This window comes from Aotus nancymaae, unplaced genomic scaffold (assembly GCF_030222135.1).
Source record: "Aotus nancymaae isolate 86718 unplaced genomic scaffold, 86718_ANA_hifiasm-v0.15.2.pri h1tg000002l, whole genome shotgun sequence".
Classification (NCBI taxonomy): domain Eukaryota; kingdom Metazoa; phylum Chordata; class Mammalia; order Primates; family Aotidae; genus Aotus; species Aotus nancymaae.
In genome coordinates, this window is record NW_026988413.1 from 14,729,929 (window position 1) to 14,754,336 (window position 24,408).

General features: G+C 40.7%; 2 protein-coding genes across 21 annotated transcripts in view; one reads left to right on the plus strand and one right to left on the minus strand.

Annotated features, from left to right (window-relative positions):
- The window catches only part of KEL (Kell metallo-endopeptidase (Kell blood group)), a 299,932-nt gene that overhangs the window by 210,882 nt on the left and 64,642 nt on the right, over window positions 1-24,408 (plus strand). The gene's annotated exons all lie outside the window — the stretch shown is intronic.
- On the minus strand, window positions 4,539-4,938 carry LOC105713700 (protein S100-A10-like). Its single transcript, XM_064360443.1, has one exon. It carries the CDS (start codon window positions 4,936-4,938, stop codon window positions 4,645-4,647), a length of 294 nt encoding a protein of 97 aa, XP_064216513.1. The 3' UTR covers window positions 4,539-4,644.

The window sequence follows — 24,408 nt, forward strand, 5'->3', positions numbered from 1 at the left end:
CACACGTATGTTCACTGCAGCACTGTTTACAATAGCAAAAACTTGGAACCAACCCAAATGCCCATCAATGATAGACTGGACAGGGAAAATGTGGCACATATACACCATGGAATACTATGCAGTCATCAAAAATGATGAGTTCGTGTCCTTTGTAGGGACATGGATGAAGCTGGAAACCATCATTCTCAGCAAACTGACACAAGAACAGAAAATCAAAAACCACATGTTCTCACTCATAGGTGGGTGTTGAACAATGAGAACACATGGACACAGGGAGCAGAGCATCATACACTGGGGTCTGTGGGGGAGAGTAGGGAGGGACAGTGGGGGGTAGGGAGTTGGGGTAAGATAACATGGGGAGTAATGCCAGATATAGGTGATGGGGATGGAGGCAGCAAACCACATTGCCATGTATGTACCTATGCAACAATCCTGCATGTTATTCACATGTACCCCAGAACCTAAAGAGCAATAAAATGATATGTTAAAAAAAACTACACTAGAAAAAAAAAAGATATAAGAGCTAAATAATCAGATTTCTAAAATTAAGTTCTAGTACAGTCATAATTAAATAGTGGTAGTCCATTTTGTGTTACTATAACAGAATATAAATAATACTAGCCTGGATTATTTATAATGAAAATAAACTTATTTGGCTTATGATTCTGGACACTGAGAATTTATTTGGCTTATGATTCAAGAGTGTAACACGGGCATCTGGCAAGGACCTTCGTGCTGTGTCATCTTATGGTGGAAGGTGGAAGGGCAAGAGAGGAAAAGAGTGAGAGAGCAAGAGAGGGCCAAACGCACTTTTATAACAGATCCACCCTCAGAATAATAAACCCACTCCTGTGAAAACAGCATTGATTCATTCATGAGGGGATATCCCTCATGACTTAATCACCTCTTAAAGGTCTTACTTCTCAACACTGTTACAATGGCAATTAAACTTCAACATGAGTTTTGGAGGGGACATTCATATCATAGCATTCCACCCCTGGTTCCCCAAAAGTAACATCCTTCTCACATGCAAAATACATTCATGCCATCCCCATAGCTGCTAAATGTCTTAACCGATTCCAGCACCAACTCAAAAGTCCAAAGTCAAGAGTCTCATCTAAATCAGATATGGGTGAGACTCAAGGCATGATTTATCCCAAGGAAAATTTCTCTTCACCTGTATAAGCTTGTGAACTAATGTTACATCTGTCCAAAATATAAGGTAAGACAGGCATAGAATAGACATTCCCACTCCAAAAGAAAGGAATAGGCAAGAAGAAAGAGGTGACTGGTCCCAAGGAAGTATAAAACCCAACAGGGAAACCAACATTAAGTCTTAAAGCTGGAAAATAATCTCCTTTGACTCCCTGTCCCACATCCTGGGCACCCTGGGGTTGGGGTTGAGCCCTCAAGCCTTTGCTGTGGTCAGTCCATTCAGCAGCTCTCACAGGTTAGAGTCTAGTGCCTGCAGTTCTCTCAGGCTGGCATTGCACACTAGTAGCTCTGAAGCTCTTGATTGTCAGGGGCAGTTCTGCTCCCACAGCTTCACTAGGTATCCCCTGGTAAAGACTTTCTATAGTGGCTCTGTTCCTGCAGCAAGTTTCTGCCTGAGCCCGCAGGCTTCCTGTGGCGTCCTTTGAAATCTAGGTGGAGGAAGTCATGCCTTCATAGCTCTTGCATTGTGCATCCCTATAGAATTAACACCAAATGGATGCCACCAAAGTCTACCAATTGTAGCTTTCTTACAGAGTGTTGGGTCAAGTCACACCTGGGGTTACTTGGACCACACCAGGAGCAGCCAAAGAACACTATCCTGGAATGCAGGAAGCAGAAACTCCAGGTGCCTCTGGGCAGCTAGCCTGTGAAGGGCACCCTGCGCCTATTCCCCAAAGCCATTCTGCCCTCCTGGATCTCTAGGCCTGTGATGGAATGAGCAGCCTCAAAGGTCTCTGAAATGTCCATTGTCTTGATGAGCCCTTCTATTTATACTAATCTCATTAGCACATGGTCACTTGGTCACACCCTTGGTCTGTTCTCTTAAACATACTTTTTCATTCTTCATGTGGGCAGGCTGAACATTTTCAAAATCTTTCCATTCTGCTTTTTTTTTTTAAGTTATAGATTTCATCTTTAAGTTATTTATTAAATAACTTAAATCATCTCTCTTAAATTCTGCCTTCCATAAAGCCCATGGGCATGGACACTGATAATAGTTTGAATCTGTGTCCCTGCCCAAACCTTAGGTCGAATTGTAATCCCCAGTGTTGTAGGTGGGGCCCGGTGGGAAGTGATTGAATCATAGGGGCAAATTTCTCATGAATGATTTAGCATCATTCCCCTTGGTACTGTCCTTGCAATAGACCATAAGCTAGTTCTCATGAGACATGGCCATTTAAAAGTGTGTAGCCCCTCCTCCCTCTCTCTTGCTCCTGCTCCTGCTGTTGGAAGGTGCCTGCTTCTCTTTTGCCTTCAGCCATGATTGGAAGCTTCTAGAGGCCTCCTGAAAAGAAGAGGCCACTATACTTCTTGTAAAGCCTGCAGAATTGAGAGCCAATTAAACCTCTTTTTTTGATAAATTTCCCAGTCTCAGGTATTTCTTTATAGCAATGTGAGAACAGACCAATGCAGGCACAATTCAGTTACGTTCCTTGCCACTTCATATAAAATGATGGCCTTTATAAAAAGGATGGACATTCCTCTTTCTGACTCAGCTTTCATCAAAATGGCCATGACTTTTCATATTTCTACCAATATTCTGATCACAACCACATAAGTAATCTCTTAAAAGTTTCAGATTTTTATACATTTCTTCTTTTTTTCTGAGTTCTTATAAGAATTTCCTTTAATGTTCAATTTATGGCAGTCTAGGATTTTTCTAGCCTGCTCTTCCAAATTCTTCCAACTTCTGCTCATCACCCCAGCTAAGAGCCACTTCCACATTTTCAGTTGTTATAGCAAAAGCCCCACTCTTGGTGCACATTTTCTATCTTAGTCTGTTTTTGGTTGTTAGAATAGCACAGGCTAAGTAATTTGTAAAGAAAAGAAGTTTATTTGGCTCATGATTTTGGAGGCTGAGAAGTGCAAAGTCATGGTGCTGGCATTGGCAAGGGCCTTTATGCTGTGTCATTCCATGGTGGAAGGCAGAAATGCAAGAGGGAGAGAGAGCAAGAGAGGCTGAACTCTCTTGCCCTGTCATGAATTTATTCACTCTCATGAAAATGAATCCACTCTTCCAATAGTGACATTAATTCATTCCTGAGAGCATAACCGTCATAACCTAATTACCTCTTAAAAGTTCCACCTCTCAACTCTGTTACAATGGCAGTCAAATTTCTTTCTTTTATTTTTTTGAGACAGAGTTTTGCTCTTGTTGCCCAGACTGGAGTGCAATGGTGCCATCTCGGCTCACCACAACCTCCGCCTCCTAGGTTCAAGTGATTCTCCTACCTCAGCCTCCTGAGCAGCTGGGATTACAGGCATGCGCATCCACGCCCGACTAATCTTGTATTTTTAATAGAGACAGGGTTTCTTTAATAGAGACGGTCAGGCTGATCTCGAATTCCCAACCTCAGGTCATCCACCCACCTCAGCTCTCTCAAAACTCTGGAATTACAGGTGTGAGCCACCACACCTGGCCAGCAATCAAATTGCAACAAGAGTTTTGAAAGGGACATTCAAATCACAACAGTAGTAAATCTAGGAAACACGAACTGTGCATATACTTTGGCCTATTTTTAAGTTTGTTAATTCTTTCTTCAGCTATATTGTGTCTACCAGTGAGCCTATGAAATAATTCCTCATGTCCCATATTATGGTTTTATTTATAACATTTCCATTACATTCTTTCTTATAGTTTTAATCTCTCTACCAGAAATCCTCTCTTGTTTATGCGTGTTGTCCACCTTTTCAACAACATCTAACATTTTCATTATACATATTGTGTTTGCATTAAGTGAATATTTTCTATGACAGTCAACCCTTCATATCCATGGATTCTTCATCTTGGATTCAACCAACTGCAGATAAAAAAATATTTGGGGAAAAATGGTTGGTTATGTATATACTAAACGTGTACATGATTTTCTAAAATCATGATTTCCTAAACAATATAGAATAACAAGTATTTACCTTGTATTAGGTATTATAAGTAATTGAAAAATGATTTAATGTATACAGGATGATGTATGTAGGTTATATGCAAATAGTATACAATTTTATATAAAGAACTCGAGCATCTGTGGATTTCTGTATCTGTGGGGTTCCTCTTTTGGAACCTTGGCTTGAAACCAAGCCCCCACAGATACTGAGGGATCACTCTGTGACATTTTAAATCCTTTGTTGATTTTTTAGTTATATTTTAAGTGAATGCTGTAGAGCTTAACATATATATCTTTTTGTTCAGAACTAAAAAAGAACTTATTTATTGAGGGCAAGGGGATGCAAACAATACAAAAATCAAAAGCTTGTCTGGCATTTAACTTTTCTTTCCCTGCTTGTCCAACGGGAGTTAGATTTTATTTGTACACTTGCTAAGGGTCCTGATCTGCTCATGAAATCCTTATATGGGGGAAGCTGTGGGGCAGATTCCTTAAGTGACCCTTTGGGACAACTCTTATCAGGGCCAGGGGAATTGCTCGTTTCTGCCTACTTCTTTCCCTTCTGCTTCATGTGTACTACAAAATAGTCATTGCATGTAATGGTGAGGCTCGCAATTAGGGCAAAGAAGCTCTGGAAGCCCACTTTGCCATCTCTGCACTGGTCCAGGTCCTTCATTATTTTGTCCACGGCCAGAGGGTCTTTTTGATTTTCCAAAAATCCAGGGAACTCCTTTTCCATGAGTACTCTCAGGTCCTCCTTTGTTAAGTAGCCTTTATCCCCAGCAAATTTGTGAAATGTAAACATCATGGTTTCCGTGGCATGTTCCATTTGAGATGGCATTTTGGTGTGGTCTGTTGAAGCCTTGACCAAGACACGGTGGACGCTGGGCTAGCTAGACACAGGGCGGTGAAGCGAGCACAGCGGGCTGTGAGCCTTCCTTAGTACGTGCGGCAGGTGGGGAGCAACATGTATATCTTATAAGATTGACTTCAGATTTATAGTAACGACGCTAGTGAGATATAAGAGCATTACTTTTATATAGTTCTATTCTCTTCTTCCTCCTTTTGTTCTATTATTATTGTAATACATATTTCACCTATTTAGTTACAAACTTAACAATACATTGTTACAATTGTTACTTATAATTTTAAAGGAGTTGGGAGAAGAAAAGAGAACATTTACAGATTTCTAGCATTTGTAATGTTAACCTTATTTATTTTTTCTGGTTATCTTCATTTGTTTCTCAGATTCAAGTTTTCATTTCATATCATTTCATTAGTCCAAAACAGTTCTGCTCGTATCTAACTCTTTTGTGCTATTTTTGGTAAATATATTACATTTCTTTATGTGTTTCACTCACAAATACAGTATATGCTTATTGTTTCATAGAATTTTTAAAAAACTAGTTAAAAGAAGAAAAGAAATTAAACATGCATTTATACTTTCTTTTATAATTACTATATATTCTTTATAATTATTTACCATAAAAAACATACTTTTATCAATGCTTTTAATTTTATTTATGTGGATTCTAAATACTGTCTGGTGTCACTTGCTTTCAGTCTGCAGAATTTCCTTTAGTATTTCTTGTAAGTTTGGTTTGCTAGCAACACATTCTCTCATTTAGTTTATCTCAGAATTTCTATCTTCTGCCTTAATTATTGAAAGGTAATTTTGCTGGCTATAGGATTTGTGGTTGACCTTGTTTTTTCTTTCACCACTTGGAATATGTCATCCTGATCCCTTCTGGTCTCAATGGTTTCTGATGAGAAGTCAGCTGTTGATCTTATTGAGGTTCCATTAAATGTCAGAAGTCACTTTTCTCTTGCTGCTTTGAAGATTTTTTCACCCTTGTTTCTCAGTGATTTTACTATTATGTGCCTATTGTAGATCTCTTTGTGTTTATTCTACTAGAATTTTATTGACCTTTGTGGATGAGTAGATTAATGTTTTTCATTGAATTTGAGAAGTTTTCAACCATGATATCTTCAGATATTTTTGATGTTCTGTATCTCTCCTATTCTTCTGGTACTTCCATTACATGTATATTGGTACACTTAGTGGTATCCCGTATTTCTCTGACACTTTTTCATTTTTATATATTTCTTCTTTTTCTTGGATCTTTGGATTGCATAATTTCTATTGACCTGTCTTAAAGTTTACTAATTATTTCTTCTATCAGTTACAAGATACAGTTGTGCTCCTCTGGTAAATTTTTTCACTTATTGTACTTTTAAACTCTGGAATTTCCATTTCGGCCTTTTTATAATTTTGATATTTTTGTTGATATTCTCTACTCAGAGAAACATTGTCATCATACTCTTTTTTACTTTTTAAGTAAAATTGTTTCCTTTAATTCTCTGAACATATTTATAATGTCTACTTTGAATTTAAATGTTACATATGCCATCTGGTTCCTCTCACGTACAGTTTCTATTGTTGGCTATTCCTCCTGTGTATGAGTCACATTTTCCTGTTTCTTTGCGTGTCTTGTAATTTTGTTGAAAACTACATAGTTTAGATATTATATTGTATCACTATGGATACTGTTATCTCACTTCCAGGGGATTATTATTGTAATTTGATTGTCAAATTGTTTAGTGTCCTGGCTGGGCTATATTAGTGGAGTCTATAGTCATGCACCACGTAACAATGTATCATTCAGTGATGGACTGCATATAATATGGTGGTTCTATAAGATTACAATGGAGCTGAACAACTCCTTATGACATTGTAGCAGTTGTAACATCATAGCACATCACATTTCTCATGTGTTTGTGATGATGCTGGTATAAATAAATGTGCCATGCTGCAGTTGTATAAAAGCATAGCACATTGAATTAGAAGTATAGCACAGTACCTAATGCTTGGTAATAATAATAATTTTAGTAATTTATGTATTTACTATACTATGCTTTTTAACATTATTTTAGAGTGTACTCATTCTACTTACAAAAAAGGTGTTAACTGTAATATAGTCCCAGACATCCTTCAAGAGGTTATGCCAGAAGAAGCTATTGTTATCATAGGAAATGACAGTTCTATGCTTTTTATTGCCACTGAATACTTTCCACTGGGATAAGATGTGGAGGTGGAAGACAGTGACACTGATGATCTTGACCCGTTGTAGGCCTAGGCTAACCTGTGTGTTTGTGTCTTAGTCTTTCTTTTTTAAGTTTAAAAGGAAAAAATAAATTAAAAATAGAAAAAAAGCTTATAACATAAGGATCTAAAGAAAGAAAATATTTTTGTACAGCTGTAAAGTGTGTTCGTATTTTAAGCTAAGTGTTATTATAAAACAGTCCAAAAGTTAAAAAAAAAGTTACAATATGCTAAGGTTTTGCCATAGGTCAACACATTTACCTATCATTTCTCACTGACTCACCCAAAACAACTTCTAGTCCTGCACACTCTATTTATGGTAAGTGTACTTTTCTTAGTCTTTTATATTGTATTATTACTGTACCTTGTCTATGTTGAGAAACAAATGTTTGCCACTGTGTCACAGTTGTCTAGAGTATTCAGTATAGTACTATGCTGTACAGGTTCATAGACTAAGAGCACTAGACTATACCATATAGCTTAGGTGCACAGTAGGCTATACCATCTAGCTTTGTTGAAGTACACTTTATGATTTTCATACATTGACAAAATCTCCAAACAATGCATTTCTCAGAATGTATTCCTGCCATTAAGTAATGCATGACTATTTCCTGGCTGTGTGTACTCTCCAGTGTTGCTCTCAGAGGGTGCAGTCCTAGGCCTGTAGGCAGACTCTGAAGTAATAGTGATTTTAACAGGGATACTTTGACTGTCACACTGATCACACACAACTGTTAGGCTCCACTAATTGCCAGCTGATGATTGTATTATTTTTTACAATGCCCTGGGTTGTAAATTGTTTCATAGGCTGATCCAAACAATTAAGTTTGGATTCCTTTATAGCAGTTGTTTTGAGGTCAGATTTCTTAGCTGTCTCTTTCTTGGGCTCTCCCAGTTATTCTATCTGGTCTGTAATTTATTTCTTACCTCTCATGAATGTATCAGCCTTTTTCTTTGCCTTCCACTAAAACCTTCATTGTTTTTGAGAGTTTCTTTGGACTTGAACTTTCCTACCCTCTGTTTCAAATAAAGTGAGTTATTTCAGAGCCTTCTGTTTTATGGCCTGACTCTTTCCCTGAGCAAAATATCTGAGCCATAGCTCTGGAGCTGGGGGTGAGGACAGTGGTGCAGTTCTCACTAAGTGACAACTCTGCTTTAGTTTCAGGGTGGTAGGCAGGGGTAGCAGCTTTGAACTTCCTGGCTTGCCTTTCCGGATGTACAGCTTCTAGTCTATGAGTGAGGATGACTGGGATCCTAGCATCCTCAACGTGCTTCTCTTGCGCCAGATCCCCTGCTCTGTGAGTGAGGACTGGGTACAAGCAGGAAGTCTCTGACCTCTTGTCTTTCCTCTCCTGGAAATTAGCTTCTGCAGTGTGTAGTTGGAAAGGAGAGGGATGAGCAATGCTTGGCCACCTACCCCTTCTGGGAAGATGCCACAGCCCTTGACTGGGAGCTGGTAGTAAAGAAGCCCAGTGCTCTTGGCTGCACGTCGCTGGAGTGGATTTTCTGTCATAATGAGCTGGGAGGTGGGAGGAAGTAGTGGGTTTTGGTTCAAATATCATAGACTCTCACTCTTCTTACCAAGTTTTGATAGATCTTCTTAAATAAATGTTTTCTTTGTTTGCAGTATGCTCTTAGTACAATTTCCAGAGACTTGAAGTGCTTTTTTTAAATGCTTGTTTTCGCCAATTATCCTTGTTTAACTGGCCTGGCAGTCTGCAGAGCTCATTATTAATCACAGTTGCGTCAAAGCTGCTCACCAATAGTTCCAATGTCTGGATCAGCTCTGCATTGAATTCCGTTGTTTTTTTTCTCTTGAGAATGGATTGTTTTTCAACTGTTCAACATACAATGTACAGCTTTTTAAAAAAAATAAAAACTATAAGACAAGGAAACAATCCATTCTCAAGAGAAAAAAACAACGGAACTCAATGCAGAGCTGATCTAGACATGGTAATTATCGGTGAGCAGCTTTAAAGCAACTATGATTGGTGGGGAAGCTCTACAGATAAACAAGTCTGGCCAGATAAACAAGGATAATTGGTGAAGACAATTATTTAAGAAAAGCACTTAAAGTCTGGGAATGAGCAAACCGCTTCTCTGGTCGAGCTTGAAGTTTGAGGAGTTCAGTTAATCTGGTTGGGAAGTTGAGCTGTTTGGTTGTCTTTAGCGAACCGTATGCTACACATTCCTTTAGTCATGCCTTACTGTTGTCTTGGGCTCAGGGTGTTTAGATTGGGTTTAACACAGAAACAATAACCAGTGGAATACTTCACATTCGTGAGATATTTTAAAACCTTCACAGTGTTATACAGCTGTTTTTTATGTTGATCTCTTGGCCTAACCAGATAGATATTTGTATGAGGGATAATCCTTCATCTCTTGGTCATTATTTCCAGTATGCTGGGACCATGTGGTCTTGGTAAAGCAATTTGTTTGCAATTTTTTCTCCTGAATTTATTTTTAGTTGTTCTGAAGGCCATGAACCTGCACGGTTCAAAACTGTTTTGAACAGTTTTCCACAAAATCACCCATATGTACATTTACTCTTTCCCCCTGGATTTACTGGCAATTTCTTTCATATGGTTAGCACTAAATACCATTCTTAAAGAAGTGACCAGATTTTAAATTTGTTTTCTATTCTTGACCATTACGTAAAGACTTGGGCACTCTTTTCCAGAATTAAGGTAGAGGGGACAAAACTTTTTTCTTTAACTTGTGTTTTCACCTCCTATTCACTTTTTGAGACTGAGACATTAGCAACAGTGCTGAGGACACCAAAGATTCTGATTTAATCAGAATTAACCAGAGATCTAACCCTATACATGCAGGCATAATTTCTCTATAGCTTTGACTATAGATAAATTGATATTGAGATCTTCTGTCTAGTTACTTAAGCCAACTCCATTGTATACTAGGCTTTTCTCTCCCTAAATATCAAAAAGTTCTGTCTTCTCTTAGGTGACTTTTTAGAACTTGTCGTGGAATTGGGAGCTGTTGATGCTTCTGCAACCACCCTCAACTCATTCTCTAACACCCACCCCCCAAACTACTGTGAGAGTTGTCTTCTAAAAATGCTTGCAACCTCCCCTTCAGGGAATCACAGTAGGCTGAACAGAAACCACCTCATGCAAGTTTATACTCTAACCCTTCCCCCAAAAAGCCCACAGCCTGAGACAGACTGCCTGACAGAGAAATATAAAAAGCCATTCCATTGGTTTCATCAGAAGATCACCTCTATGGATGTCCTATGGGACGTGGCTAAAACCATGTCCCGGGTTAACTCTCTGCCTGCCTTCTCCTGCCTGCCTTCCTCTTTTTTCCCAGAGAGCATCTCCACCATATATCACTTCCACAGGAATCCCTGCCTCAGGCTCCGCTCCGAGGGAGCCCAATCCAAGTCCATTGGAAGTGGTTCTAAAAGCAGACAATCTGGAGGTGGGTCACTTGCTGGCGATGTCAGAGAGAACTGCATCACTGGAGTTACTGACCCCAGAACAGTGAGATGATGGAGTAAATGTAATTGTTAAGATTTTCCCTGCTTTTGCACCAGTATTTGAAAGGGTCAAGGAAAATAGTAACTATAAGGACTGTGGAATTAGTAGATGTTTGCTGAGTGCCCCAGTGATGAGGAGAGAAAATGACAGGTTTGGCTCTACTTAAAAGTATGAGAGTCAGAGGGCTTCTTTGGCAGCAATTAAAGAAATACTCCCTGTGGTCAAAGGGCTGACAAAGTGAACACTCAGAATTGAACTTTAAAAGTAACAGAATTTCAAAGAAGATTCATTCAGTCTAACCAAGTCTCCTATAGCAAAGACCAGTCCATGATAGGGAATGAGTGGGACTCTTAGTCTTGGTGTAAAGATTTCTGGATAAATGCAGTTGAGAACTTTGAACACCCAGATTCCTCTGAACTCCCTTGGGCTGCAGAAATATCTCATTCCCTTATTGGAAGATATGGCCCCCTCTCTTGCTTTAGGAATATGCCAAGAGTTCAAATAAAGTCAGTGCCTTACAAGACGATGCGTGTCTTCCTCAGAATCTGCTCCCTTTTCTTCTCGTTCTACCAGATTCATATACAAGATTAAATATTGACATAAGCTGAGGAAGAGCTGAGGCTGCTCACAGAAAAGAGATTTTGTACCCCAAAGCTCCTGCAAGAATGGGCTAAAGTGCACTAGCAGGTACTAGGAGGGATGCCTGTGGGTGGATCCAGACGGCAGTGGATCCAGGGTGTGATTGGAAGATAAAGCTGGATAAGGAAGAGTTTGTTAACATGAAGCCACTCTGCCATCATGCAGGATTTAATACTCTGGTAAGGAGCCTGCAAAATGAGTCTAATATATGCTATTTGCTGACTCATGAAAGCTTGGAAAAAGTAACATCCTTCATTAAATTAAGCAGAGATGCCAAAAATTGCCTTGGAAGGCAATGAAGGAAGGGATCAAAAGGCTTAGAGGAGTGGAAATGCTATAATGGGTCTACTATATAAGACAGAAAAGCCTACCAGCTGATCATATTCCCAAGGAGACCTGGAGGACACTCTGCCTAGCAAGGTGATTAAAAAGAATGTGCTGTAAAAGTAAGTATTAGCTGCAGTGGATTATGTTAGGAGCTGCTGTTACAGAACTGAGTTCCCTAGTAGCAAGGGTAGCAAGGGGACACGGATAACTGGAAAGGCAAAGGCCAAGTGGCAGCGCTACTGTCAGATGCAAAGTGTGCAGACTTACCCTATTGGGCAGAAAGGTTGAACTGGTAGACAGGAGCAGGCTGAATTGTGTGGCTCTTTGGAGATGGCTCACAGAACTTCGTGTTCTTGAGGCAGGCTGTGTGGGCAACCAACAAGAGTTCTGCTGAATATATATAACTGAAAGAGATCAAGAATGTAGAAGAAAAAGGATAAGGACAGTCACCCCACTGGAAAGTCAGGATCTTTGCCCAGTCTCCAGATTTGAGCCAGTCCTCAGACCCAGGATCTATCAAATGGAAAGGAACCTGAGGCACCAGAGGTAGGGTCCTGCGACACCATGACAGGTATGTCTAGTAGCAGTTCCCTGAGTTTTCCCCTACAGCCATCTACATCAAATCATCACTGGAGAAAGGGGGATATTCAGATTTGTCGAGGGCTGTGGGATATAGTAGTATGTGAGTTAAAACTGATTCCCAGAGATCCAAAGCACCATGAATGGGCCCCTTATTAGAGAAACCAAAAGGAGTCAGTTAATGAATGAAGTGCTGATCCATATGTATCTCAGTCGTTCCCTCTTTTTTTTTTTTTTTTTTGAGATGGAGTCTCACTGTGTCGCCCAAGCTAGAGTTCAGTGGCACGATTGTGGCTCACTGCAACCTCTACCTTCTGGGTTCAAGTGATTCTCCTGCCTCAGCCTCCCAAGTAGCTGGGATTATAGGCACCTGCCACCATGCCAGCCTAATTTTTGTATTTTTAGTAGAGATTGGGTTTCACCGTGTTGGCCAGGCTGGTCTTGAACTCCTGACCTCAGGTGGTCTGTTCACCTTGGCCTCTCAAAGTGCTGAGATTACAGGCGTGAGCCACTGTGCCTGGCCTTGTTCCTTCATTTTTTTTTTTTGGCTTCTTTTCTTCGCCATTTTCCCCCTTTTACTTTTCTCTTTTCCCCTTCACTTCTATGCCCCATTATCCCTTTCCTTTGTCCTATCTCTCTCTCACACACACACACACACACTCACACATACTCACGCACATACACATACTCTGAATGAATACTCATCCTGCATCAGGCTTTATGCTAGGCACTGAGAACTCAGAGGTGAAATCCAGCTCATCCAACCAAGAGCTCAGTTCAGTGAGGGAGAGGGATGAGTTAGTGAACAGCACATGGTCACAAGCACCCCACGGAGGAGTGTACAGGGGAATGTGGCAGCACAGAGGAGGAGCAGCCAACTGGGCCTGGACGGGGAAATAAGCAACTTAGATATCTACTCGCAAGTCTCTCCATCTTCCCATCTCTCCGGTTTCCCACTCAAATTTATATCTACACATCATAATTTATTTTAGCTCAAGGGAAAAAATTATAAATATAATCCATATAAATAAGATACTGGCCAATTTACATCATTAGACAAGTCAATCTTTCTAATTTTTTTTCCATCTTTAACTTCTTCTAACATCTTACTTCTGCACACTGACTTCTTTCAAAGTGTTTACTTGTATATTTCATCTCATAACACCACATGGTCTATGCATATAGCTTATGCTCTGTCTCCCTCTCTCACACACAACATTCTAGAAGCATTACTCACCATAACACCACCTTTCTTTCTTGAAAGGCCCAAAAATCACTGCTGCACCATTTTTGCTCTGGGCCTTTTCTCTCTGAACATGGTCTGGGTCTGGAGCTTTCTGCAAAGCAGCAGATCTTGGCACACAGAGGGGAACACAGCGGCAGTCGACAGGTTTGGTCGGGCAGCTGTCCCCTGCACTGTGGCCCTGGCCTCACCCCAGGTTTCTGCTTCTGTCATGTGTGGCCTGCTCTCGGAAGGACTGGGTCATCTTACTTTGAGTTTGTAGTCTTGCTTATAGATTAATGAACAGACTCCTTCACCTGTCAACATTCATTTATTTATGTTTCCTTTCTTTCATACTTAGTTACATTTTGATCCCTAGGAAATTCTTTTTAGGATTTGACTATGCATCTTTCTCTATTTCCATTGGTTCTCTGAGCTATCTATCCAACTTGCAGTCTTTGTTCCTGTTAATGTGCCTATGAAACATACATATATGTATTAATACATACATATTCTTTCCCTTGCACCTTTTCTGATTACATATATAATATATATTTTATATATGTATTATATACAACATATATGCATTTTATATCATATATGTTATATATAATATGCTATAGAAATATATATGGATCCTACATATACATCATAGGACAAGATGCAAGGGAAAGAACACATAAATGTATCCTTGCGCCTTTTCCTCCCTAGTCTACCTTCTGTTTGTCATTCAGCAGACCCAGGCTCAATTCCTAGCACGGACATGACTAACCATGTGAATTTGGACGATGATTTATTGTCCAAATTCAAAGAAAACAGAAATCCAAAGATCAAAGAAAAGTGCAGATTATCTCAGATGGCTCTTCTACCTGTGACACTTATGGCCCAATGTGTACCTGTTCCCTTAAATATTGTATTTTTTATGTTTTTCAACTCCTAAGAAGTGGTCCCTCTCATACTCACAGGGGTGGATACCTGACTTACGCCCACACAACTCAGAATGGGTAGAGCTGAGACTTGAGCCTAAGTCTGGCTGTAAATCCTGTGTTTTTCCACTAATTGTTTTCCAATGATGAGATGAAATTCAGGGGAAAGAATCTGGGCCTCTGGGAAAGCTACTCTAAAGCTACTCTTCTGCACTTATAGACTCTCCGGAGTAGTTTTCTGCTCAAATTTTAAAGTGTTCTGGGAGGCTTCAGAAAAGTAGCTCATCTGTGAGAAAGAAATTAAATAACCCGGCAGAAGCTGGTTACCTTCTGGAAACTCCCGAGGGAGGAGTTCCTGCTCGTAAGATTGCTTTCTGAATGTTCTCATGGTTGGCTTCACATCAGTTGGGTCTTCTATGAAATGTCTATTTAACATGACTAGAAATGCTTGCCAAGAGATTAACCTTAAGGGAGGCCAAGTCCCAGCTGAAAGCGGGTGTAAGACACAGGGGACCCACATTTTCTGCCTGGTAATATTTTTCTTTTAAATCTGAAATAAAACATACCCCCCAGGGGATCCACCCTACTTTCGCTCCTCCCATCTAATTAGAAAGATTGACTTGTCTAATGATGTAAATTGGCCAGTATCTTATTTATATGGATTATATTTATAATTTTTTCCCTTGAGCTAAGATAAATGTATGATGTGTTGATATAAATTTGAGTGGGAAACTGGAGAGACGGGGAAGAGGGAGAGACTTGTGTGAAGGTATCAAGATAACTGAAGACCATTCGGGGTGTGGAGGGACAGAGACAGATGGAAGGAGACTCGGGGACTGAATGAGGACTGGATATTAGAGAGGATGATTCAGCTTAGAGCAGAACCAAAGACTACTTGAGGCGGTGAAAGGAAGGTTCACGAAGGCAGGGCTGGGGAACCAGGAACAGAGACGGCGGGGTGGCTGGTGGAGTTAGGGAGAGTTCATGGATGCAAATTTGGGGGGACACTAGCTCAGCTGGCTGACCCTGAGTCAGAAAAGCTGGGGTCCAGTAGGGAAGGATGGGAGAGTCTCCAAATACCACAGAAAGCAAAGCTTCTTAGGAGTGAAACTTAGCTTTTAGCCATAGTACTACCATTACTGACAACATACCTCCAGCCCTCATGATGAAGACATTGCATACATTATTGCTTTTTAAAAAAAATTTGGCCAGGCATGGTGGCTCATGCCTCTAATCCCAGCACTTTGAAATGCCGAGGCGGCCGGATCACGAAGTCAGGAGATCGAGACCATCTGGCTAACACAGTGAAACCCTGTCTCTACTAAAAAGACAAAAAATTAGCTGGGCGTAGTGGCATATGCCTGTAGTCCCAGCTACTTTTGGAGGCTGAGGCAGAAGAATCACCTGAACACAGGAGGAGGAGGGTGCAGTAAGCTGAGATCGTGCCACTGCACTCCAGCCTGGGCGACAAGAGCAAGACTCCATCTCAAAAAAAAATTGTATTAAATTTAGGAGGCAATTTTGTTAAACGCATAGATTGCATAGTAGTCGGATTTTAGGGTATGCATCACCCAAGTCAAGTTTATTGTACCCATTAAGTAATTTCCCGTTATCCACCCTTCTTTTGCTCCCCTCTCTTCTGAGTTTTCATTGTCTGTTATTCCACACTCCATGTCCTGTGAGCACATTATTTAGCTCCAATTATAAATGAGAACGTGCAGTATTTGTCTATTTGTGTCTCAGTTGTTTCACTTCAGATAATGACCTCCAGTTTCATCCGTTGCATACATCATTTCTAATACAATAACCTTGCCAAGAAAAGGTTATTATCTCCATCTTACAGGTGAGGAGTGTGAGGGCCACAGAGGTTAGGAAACACCTTGACAGTGACAGAAGTTGTATTTCAACTTGGTTCTGGCTGATGCCAAAGAGCTACCTCGAGGTTTCCCAGCCATTGTTGTGAGATGCTCACAAATCACCACCCACGCGTTGACTAAATAATATTGGCTACATTCAAGCGTATGCAGCTGATGCTTTTGCAAAGAAAATGCCCACCCATTGAAAAGTATTGCAAATTCTGCAATTTTGTATTGCATGAATTTTCTCAACGAAGGGATAAAAAGGATCCATTTAATAACTTTTAGCGTCAAGTAGGGGAATTGTCACCATTTGTTCAGGGAGTTCTGTAACTGAAGGAGTTTGGTAGCCACTGTGTGCTGGGTTTCCCAAGCCAGCCATGGCCTGCACCCTGTGCAATCTCCAGGCAAATCACATGCACAAAGTACACAGTCCAAGGACCTCAACCGTTCGCAAAAGGCACCGTGCACTGCCTGCAGATGTGTGAGTATGAGGCGCTAAGAGGAACACACTGCAGAACGAATGAGGTGAAGGAGAGACAGATGAGCTGAGCCTGGGCTATTAAACTAGAAGCCGCTGCTAATTACAGCGACCAGAGGTAATATGAAATGATTTTTGCTTGAGACAGTTTCTGCTATCATTGTACTTTTCTCATTTTTCAAGTTAATTAGTGTTTATTAACAATTTGTTGTTACCGCCTACCTTCCAAAGAAGGAATCAGAACCCAGAGAGACCACGATGCCCTGTCTGAAGCAAGTGCAGTCTCAGAGGTGTGGATTCAGCTCCACCTTGTGGCATCACTAGGTAGTGCAGCAGCGGTGGTACCGGGAGCTCAGGCCTCTGACTGCAAAGCCTGTTCTCGCGAGGATGATGGGAGAGAGGGGCCGAGCCTGTGTTTATTGCCGAAGTGAGGAGGGGAGTAAAAAACACAAAAGATAGGAAATATCGGGGAAAATTTTTTGAAAACTTAAAACAAAAATAGGAGACATTCTGAAGCAAATCAGATTTTCAGAAATGGTTTAAGGGAGACCCAGGAACCAAGACACTCACTGAGAAGAATGATTTTCATGAATAGGGAAACACAATCTAATTTTTTTTTTGAGACGAAGTTTCACTCTCGTTCCCCAGGCTAGAGTGCAGTGGTGCGATCTCGCCTCACTGCAGCCTCCTCCTCCTTAGTTTAAGCTATTCTCCTTCCTCTGCCTTCTGAGTAGCTGGGATTATAGACCATGCCCAGCTAATTATCTGTATTTTTAGTAGAGATGGGGTTTCACCATGTTAGCCAGGCTGGTCTCGAACTCCTGACCTCAGGTGATCCACCTGCCTTGGCTTCCCAAAGTGCTGGGATTACAGGTGTGAACCACCACGCCCAGCCAATTTAACTAATTTTTAAAAGTTTGATTGAACTATGATCTTAAGAAAGGTTAATTGAAAGGGATTCAATGCTATGTTGATTCCCTCCAGAAGAGCCATGGAACCTGGGGCAGAGGTTGGTGAAATGGGTTACAACTGTAAACCCAGGTTGCTATGTCTGGGAAAATCCTGTTCTCAGGTATATATTTAACTGGGATGTTATCGACACGTTTCCTGTCGCTGTGGGGGTTACAGGAGGCACACGTTGTACTGTTTTTACTGAATATAATGAATGCTACCAATAATATGACTTCAGCACAGGCCAAGAAGTAAGTCTCTCAGAGGGATATTACTTGCCTTGTCCTCACCACAACCATGCAAATTAAATACTTTGTCCCACGTTAAGGATAAGGAAAACAGGGATTCAGAGATGTCAAATAACTTGCCTGACTACACAAACGCCAAGAGGAGATTCAAACTCAGGTCCGTAGTTCCAGATCCGGTTCTTTCCTTTCCATCACAGTGCTTTTTTTGAACCACGTACATTTGAAATTTGATTTTAAAGTTTGTTTTGAATTGTATTTATTTGTCAAATTATTAATACATCCATATGGTATAGGGTTCAAAAAGTACACAAATACAGGAATGCATGAAAACAAAGAATATGTGACAAGCAATCTCTCTCCCAGCCACCCAATCTCACTTCCCCGAGGCAGCTGTGCTTCCAGAGCCTTGTGTAGCTTTCCAGGGCCATGACCATGTGTAGGATTAAGAAGTGTCAGCATCGAAATGACTAAGTCTCCAACATTATATAAAATTTTATTTGTATAACTAAGGCAAAAGTTGCAACAAGAGGTTAATTGACTTAAACATCAAAATTAAAACAACTTTGCTTGCTCCAACAGAAATTTAAATTCAGTCAAAAGCTAAGCACAGAGAATTTTCAAAATAAAATGTGTTAATTCACCATTCAGTCTTTTGAATAGTGTTGAGTCGCAACTAATGGAGGCTTCAAAATGATTGCTTAAAATTTCTCCAAAGCTTTATGCACATTTTCAAAACCCTGTTAGAAAGCTCCGAATTATCCTGTATGTCTTCCTTTCCTTTATTTTGTTAAAAATGTTGTTCTAGTCGGAGGGGAAGGTGAAAAAAAAATGTTGTTCTAATATCCAAATCTTTTTCTTGGTTATTAGACTGACCAATAGCCAACCTAGTGGCTGTTGGCTAGAGGCGCTCATCAAGACTCTGGGCCAAAATGTCAGTTTGGATTTCATTTCCGTTATATTACAGACAAACTAGATGGTCATTTCTCTAACGAAACATCCTGAAGTCTTAAAAATGCTCCCAAACTCTTTCCCCACATGTTGTTTTGTCGGTATGAGTCCAGTTTTCACATGCAAAATGAATCAGATCCATCACACGCAGTTTTAAGTACATTTTTGCAAGAGGTCCCATTTTTAGCCAAGTCACAGCTGAGCTTTACTTTCAGCTAATTAGTACTTGTTCTTAAATTGGGCAGTTCCAACCCAAGCTAGGAGATGAGATGCAATTTACTTCCTCTCTACTCTCCTAAAATTAACTGAGCTGTAAAATGTGAGTGTTCCCTTGTTTTTCTTTGGGTTTGGTTCCATGATAAAGAATTTAACAGAACTCAGAATATTTCAACAAGTCTTGCTGTTCTAATTTGAACAGTAATAGAGAACTTCCTTTCAAAACCTCAGTTCTTTGGTTGCCATGCAACCATTAATTTATTGTAACTAACTAGTTTTAAAATTATATGTGATGATGAAATGCAGCAATATGCTTTCCATGCTCCTGAATGTACACAACATTGGCCAGGTTCGAATGAATATGGCGGTCTTGAAGCATTAAAAAAAAAAATTACTAGGAATGCTTTTTGAGATCAAGAGAAGAAGCAATTTGTCTGTTTCCTGTATGAGCTTTTTGAGAGTGGCCTTATGGAATACAGGAATCTGTAAGTGTTATAAGGGTTACACAATGTGATGTCCACAAAATTAGAGAAGCCCCAGGCACTGAAAGATCCTTACCCCTAAAGAAGGGTGACATGAACTAGGAATAAGATATCGTGTTCCCTTGAAGGGCCCTGACAATACTTCCATTCACTTTATTGGCAGAACCTTTTAGTTCATCTTGTATTATGTAAGGACATTTTAAAGTGTGTGTAGTCGATTAAATGTGCGAAATTCAATGGGATGGAAGTAGGACATGACTGTGTTTTTCCTTCACCCTTTGCCTCCAACAGGCTCCATCAGATCTCCCTTTCCTTCCCTTGTCATATTTAGGGCAGATCCTGTAATTTTCCTCGCTTTGCTTAAAAACGCCTTCATAGTGTCCATGAAGACCCATTATCAGGTGTTAAACTGTGCTTTCCAATTTATCTTAGAACTTCAATATTGAATCCAATTTAAAGAACTTCTTTTCTGCTGGCCATAGCTGACTGGCTACTTAGAGACCTGAAACTCAGGAACGGTTTCTTCTTTTCACTTCTTACTCATCTACTCCCATCCCCCTTCTCTGCCTGGATCCTCTGGTATTAAGACAGGAAAGAGGAGGTCCAGGGGAAGAGGATGATGTCTTTTCACTTGTCTGGAGCTGTTTGTCCCATCCCTAGCTGCCGATGCCCTTTTGTGTGGCAAGCATCCAAATGGTATCTTTCTTAGTGGGTGCATTTGTGGATTCTTTAGATACCATGTAGGAACACCTGCATTTCGCATTGCCTTGTGATCCCCTTCATTCCTGTTCTTCTTTAACTTACAGCCTCTTAGTGCTGGGGTCTCCTCATTTGAGGAGGTAACAATTTGTCTGTTACCTCTTGGACCAGGAACCTTCACCATGGTTCATCATTCCCATGGCATCCACATGGCCCCTTTTGCCCTATCAATGATAGGAATACCAGCTTGCTATCATAACTTTCTGTGGATAAGGCTCAAGAGGACTCTTTGCTCTCTCAGACTCTGAAGATGGGTGTTCATTGCTGTAACAGTGAGACAGCAAGAGAACTAACATAATTAACTCCATTTTTGCTTAATGGGGCTTTACCCATTCCTGCATGTAGGCTAGAGTAATTTTAGAGCACTGAGATATTATGCAAAAATGGTAATCATGTAATTTTAAAAAGTAGCTCTGGGATTAAAGGAGATTTATGTAAACAACTGTGTTTTGTTAAAGATTTATAGGAGCATCACGGCTTGACCAAAGACAAGGAATTTCCCCACCTCCTCAGACTCTCGCTGGTACCTGGATGTCTGAGGTCATTGGTCACCTCTCCATCCCAACCCCCTCCTTCTCCAGCATTAACATAAAAAGAGTACAATTTGTACTGACTTAAGATGGTACTTTAGGATGCAATTCCATCATCGTCTGAGTTTGCTGGCTCTCCGAATGCACATGCTTTTCCTCCCACCAATTTGTGTCTTGTGTTCGGCTTTTGAGCAGTGAGCAGCTGAATCTCGGTTCGGCTACATTGCTTCCTAAGATTCTCTCACATGTCACTCACCAGGGTGGGTCTGTTGGGGTTTTGTGTTCAACCAGAAGTGGAGTAAGTAACAGACCTAATTTCCATAGGATAAGTAAAGGACCTAAGTCTCTTAGAGACTGCCTTTACTTGCCTAGGGCATGTGGCAGAAGGAGCTATAAAACTCTACTCCTGTGTATTTACTCCTTCTAGTAAACACCCTTTTTCTTTAAAGCATGGGTGGGTGGTGAAACAAAGGCCAATGGATGGTCATGACATTTTTAATAAGTCTTACAGATCTGTTTCTGGCACGTCTTTAAATTGTTTTTGTACTAAATGCCTATTTCTTGTGGCCTTGAAATTCTATGACATATGAAAATGTGAATTTTGTAACATTTCATCACAAGATCACATATAAATTGAAATGGAAAAAATAACCAATCAAATCTTCCATCTTCTGCCTAATTTCAGATTTGGCAGAAGAGGTCAGCAAAGGCATTAACATCAGTCTTTGCCCTCCCTAGAGGCAGGATGGTGGGTTAGAAAGTGCTTTCTGTCACTTTGCTTAGAATTTATGCAGGTTATGCCAGTCAATTTCATAACATTTTCATATGTCATTATGGGTGCCAACCACAAGAGGGCAATGTTTCAGCAGCAGAAACAAAACCCTAGGGGAAGATGGCTGCCCTCCTTGGAGTCCACTGATGTTACTCAGATGCCTTTGGTCTACTTAGGTTGAAAGCTAGATGGAAAGTTCAGAATTGGTACAAGGTCAAGGGTCACATCAGGAGAATGCAAAAAGGGGAAGTTGTAGCAAGACAGCAGGACACCAGCCTGGCAGACAGTCAAAAACTAGAAAGTTTGAGAAGGTTTGGGAGGGCAAGGCAGGTGGATCACGAGGTCAAGAGATTGAGACCATCCTGGCCAACATGGTGAAACCCCATCTCTACTAAAAATACAAAAATTAGTTGGACATGGTGATGTGCTCCTGTAGTCCCAGCTACTTGGGAGGCTGAGGCAGGAGAATTGCTTGAACCAGGGAGACCGAAGTTGTAGTGAGCTGAGATCGTGCCACTGCACTCCAGTCTGGGTGACAGAGTGAGACTCTGTCTCAAAAAAAAAAAAAAAAAAAAAGTTTGGGAAGGAATCTGAAAGAGAGAAATGGCAAGTAAAGCACTCTTCTCCCACTTCTACGTTTACCCTACAAACCTGCTCCAGGCTATTCCACTCTGTGGTAGGTGGAATCTTCCAAGAATTAGCCACCAAGCACGATCAGAAGCCTGAGCAATTTCTTTGGGAAAATGCAGAGGGAGAAAAATGATGAAGCCTGGCATCGGAAAGGCAGGGAGCGCTATCAGATAGTGATGGGCATTGTGAGCATTATGAAGGAGAGAGGGAAGGTGGGAAGACTGAATGGAAGAGGTTTTTTTTGTTGTTTTTTTATTATTTATTTATTTATTTATTTATTTATTTATTTTTTAACTTTTTTTTTATTATTATTGCATTTTAGGTTTTGGGGTACATGTGAATAACATGCAAGGTTGTTGCACAGGTGCACACGTGGCAGTATGATTTGCTGCCTCCCTCCCCTTCACCTATATCTGGCATTTCTCCCCATGCTATCCCTCCCCAACTCCCCACCCCCCCACTATCCCCCCTCCCCCGCAACAGACCCCCGTGTTTAGTGCTCCCCTCCCTGTGTCCATGTGTTCTCCTTGTTCAACACCCGCCTATGAGTGAGAACATGTGGTGTTTGATTTTGTGTTCTTGTGTCAGTTTGCTGAGAATGATGTTTTCCAGGTTCATCCATGTCCCTACGAAGGATGTGAACTCCTCCTTTTTAATGGCTGCATAATATTCCATGGTGTATATGTGCCACATTTTTCCTGTCCAGTCTATCATTGATGGGCATTTGGGCTGGTTCCAGGTCTTTGCTATTGTAAACTGTGCTGCAATGAACATTCGTGTGCATGTGTCCTTATAGTAGAACGATTTATAATCCTTTGGATATATGCCCAGTAATGGGATTGCTGGGTCAAATGGAATTTCTATTTCTAGGTCCTTGAGGAATCGCCACACTGTTTTCCACAGTGGTTGAACTAATTTACACTCCCACCAACAGTGTAAAAGTGTTCCTATTTCTCCACATCCTCTCCAGCATCTGTTTTCTCCAGATTTTTTAATGATCGCCATTCTAACTGGAAGAGTTTGAGATTGCAGTGCAGCTCTAACGAAGTCCCACAAGGGCACTGAGTTGTTCTTGAGTCTACATTGCTTACCTGAGCTGCCACCTGCCATCCATAGTCATTAGCTGGGAGCATCTGTGGAAAGCATGGTCTAACCAAGACATGAGAAGGATTTTGGAGCATAGCAGCTAGGGCTGCCAATCAGCTATGCTCCTTGTCATTAGAGATATGAGAGGGGCATTTGCAGGACCAATGCACACCCTAAACAATAAATGAAAGAATGGATGAATGAATGAATGCCCTTTTCTTATCCTTGTTTAACCATTACATTGCCACCCAATCTTATAACTCCTTTCTTGCAAAGCTTTTGAAATACAAGTACATACCAATGTTATTATTTCCATACTTCCTATGCATTTTTTTAACCCACAGCAAGTTGGATTCTCCTTCCCACTGTCCACTGAAACTTTTCCAGCGAAGGTGATCAGTGACTTCTTATTTGCCCTATTTCCAAGGAATAAAGTCAATTGGGGAAGATAATTGTGGATACAGAGATGTATGAACAGCCAAAAATTTGAGAGAGGGAAAGAAGATAAAGATTTTAACATTTTATTTATTTATTTATTTATCTATTTATTTTTTTGAGACGGAGTTTCTCTCTTGTTACCCAGGCTGGAGTGCAATGGCATGATCTCGGCTCACCGCAACCTCTGCCTCCTGGGTTCAGGCAATTCTCCTATCTCAGCCTCCTAAGTAGCTGGGATTACAGGCACGCACCACCATGCCCAGCTAATTTTTTGTATTTTTAGTAGAGACAGGGTTTCACCACGTTGACCAGGATGGTCTCGATCTCTCGACCTCGCGATCCACCTGCCTCGACCTCCCAAGATGCTGGGATTACAGGCGTGAGCCACCGCGCTCAGCCAGATTTTAACATTTTATAAAAGAGAAGGAAGAAGAAGACAGAGAGGTTAAATAAAGTGTGGACTTTAAAAATAACTTCCGAGATACTGAAAAATATTTTCAAACAGGCAAATCAGGCAAACCCAGGGGGTTTGTGATCACATGTAAATTGAAATGGAGAAAATAACCAATCAAATCTTCCATCTTCTGGTTAACTTCAGATTTGCCAGAAGAGGTCAACAAA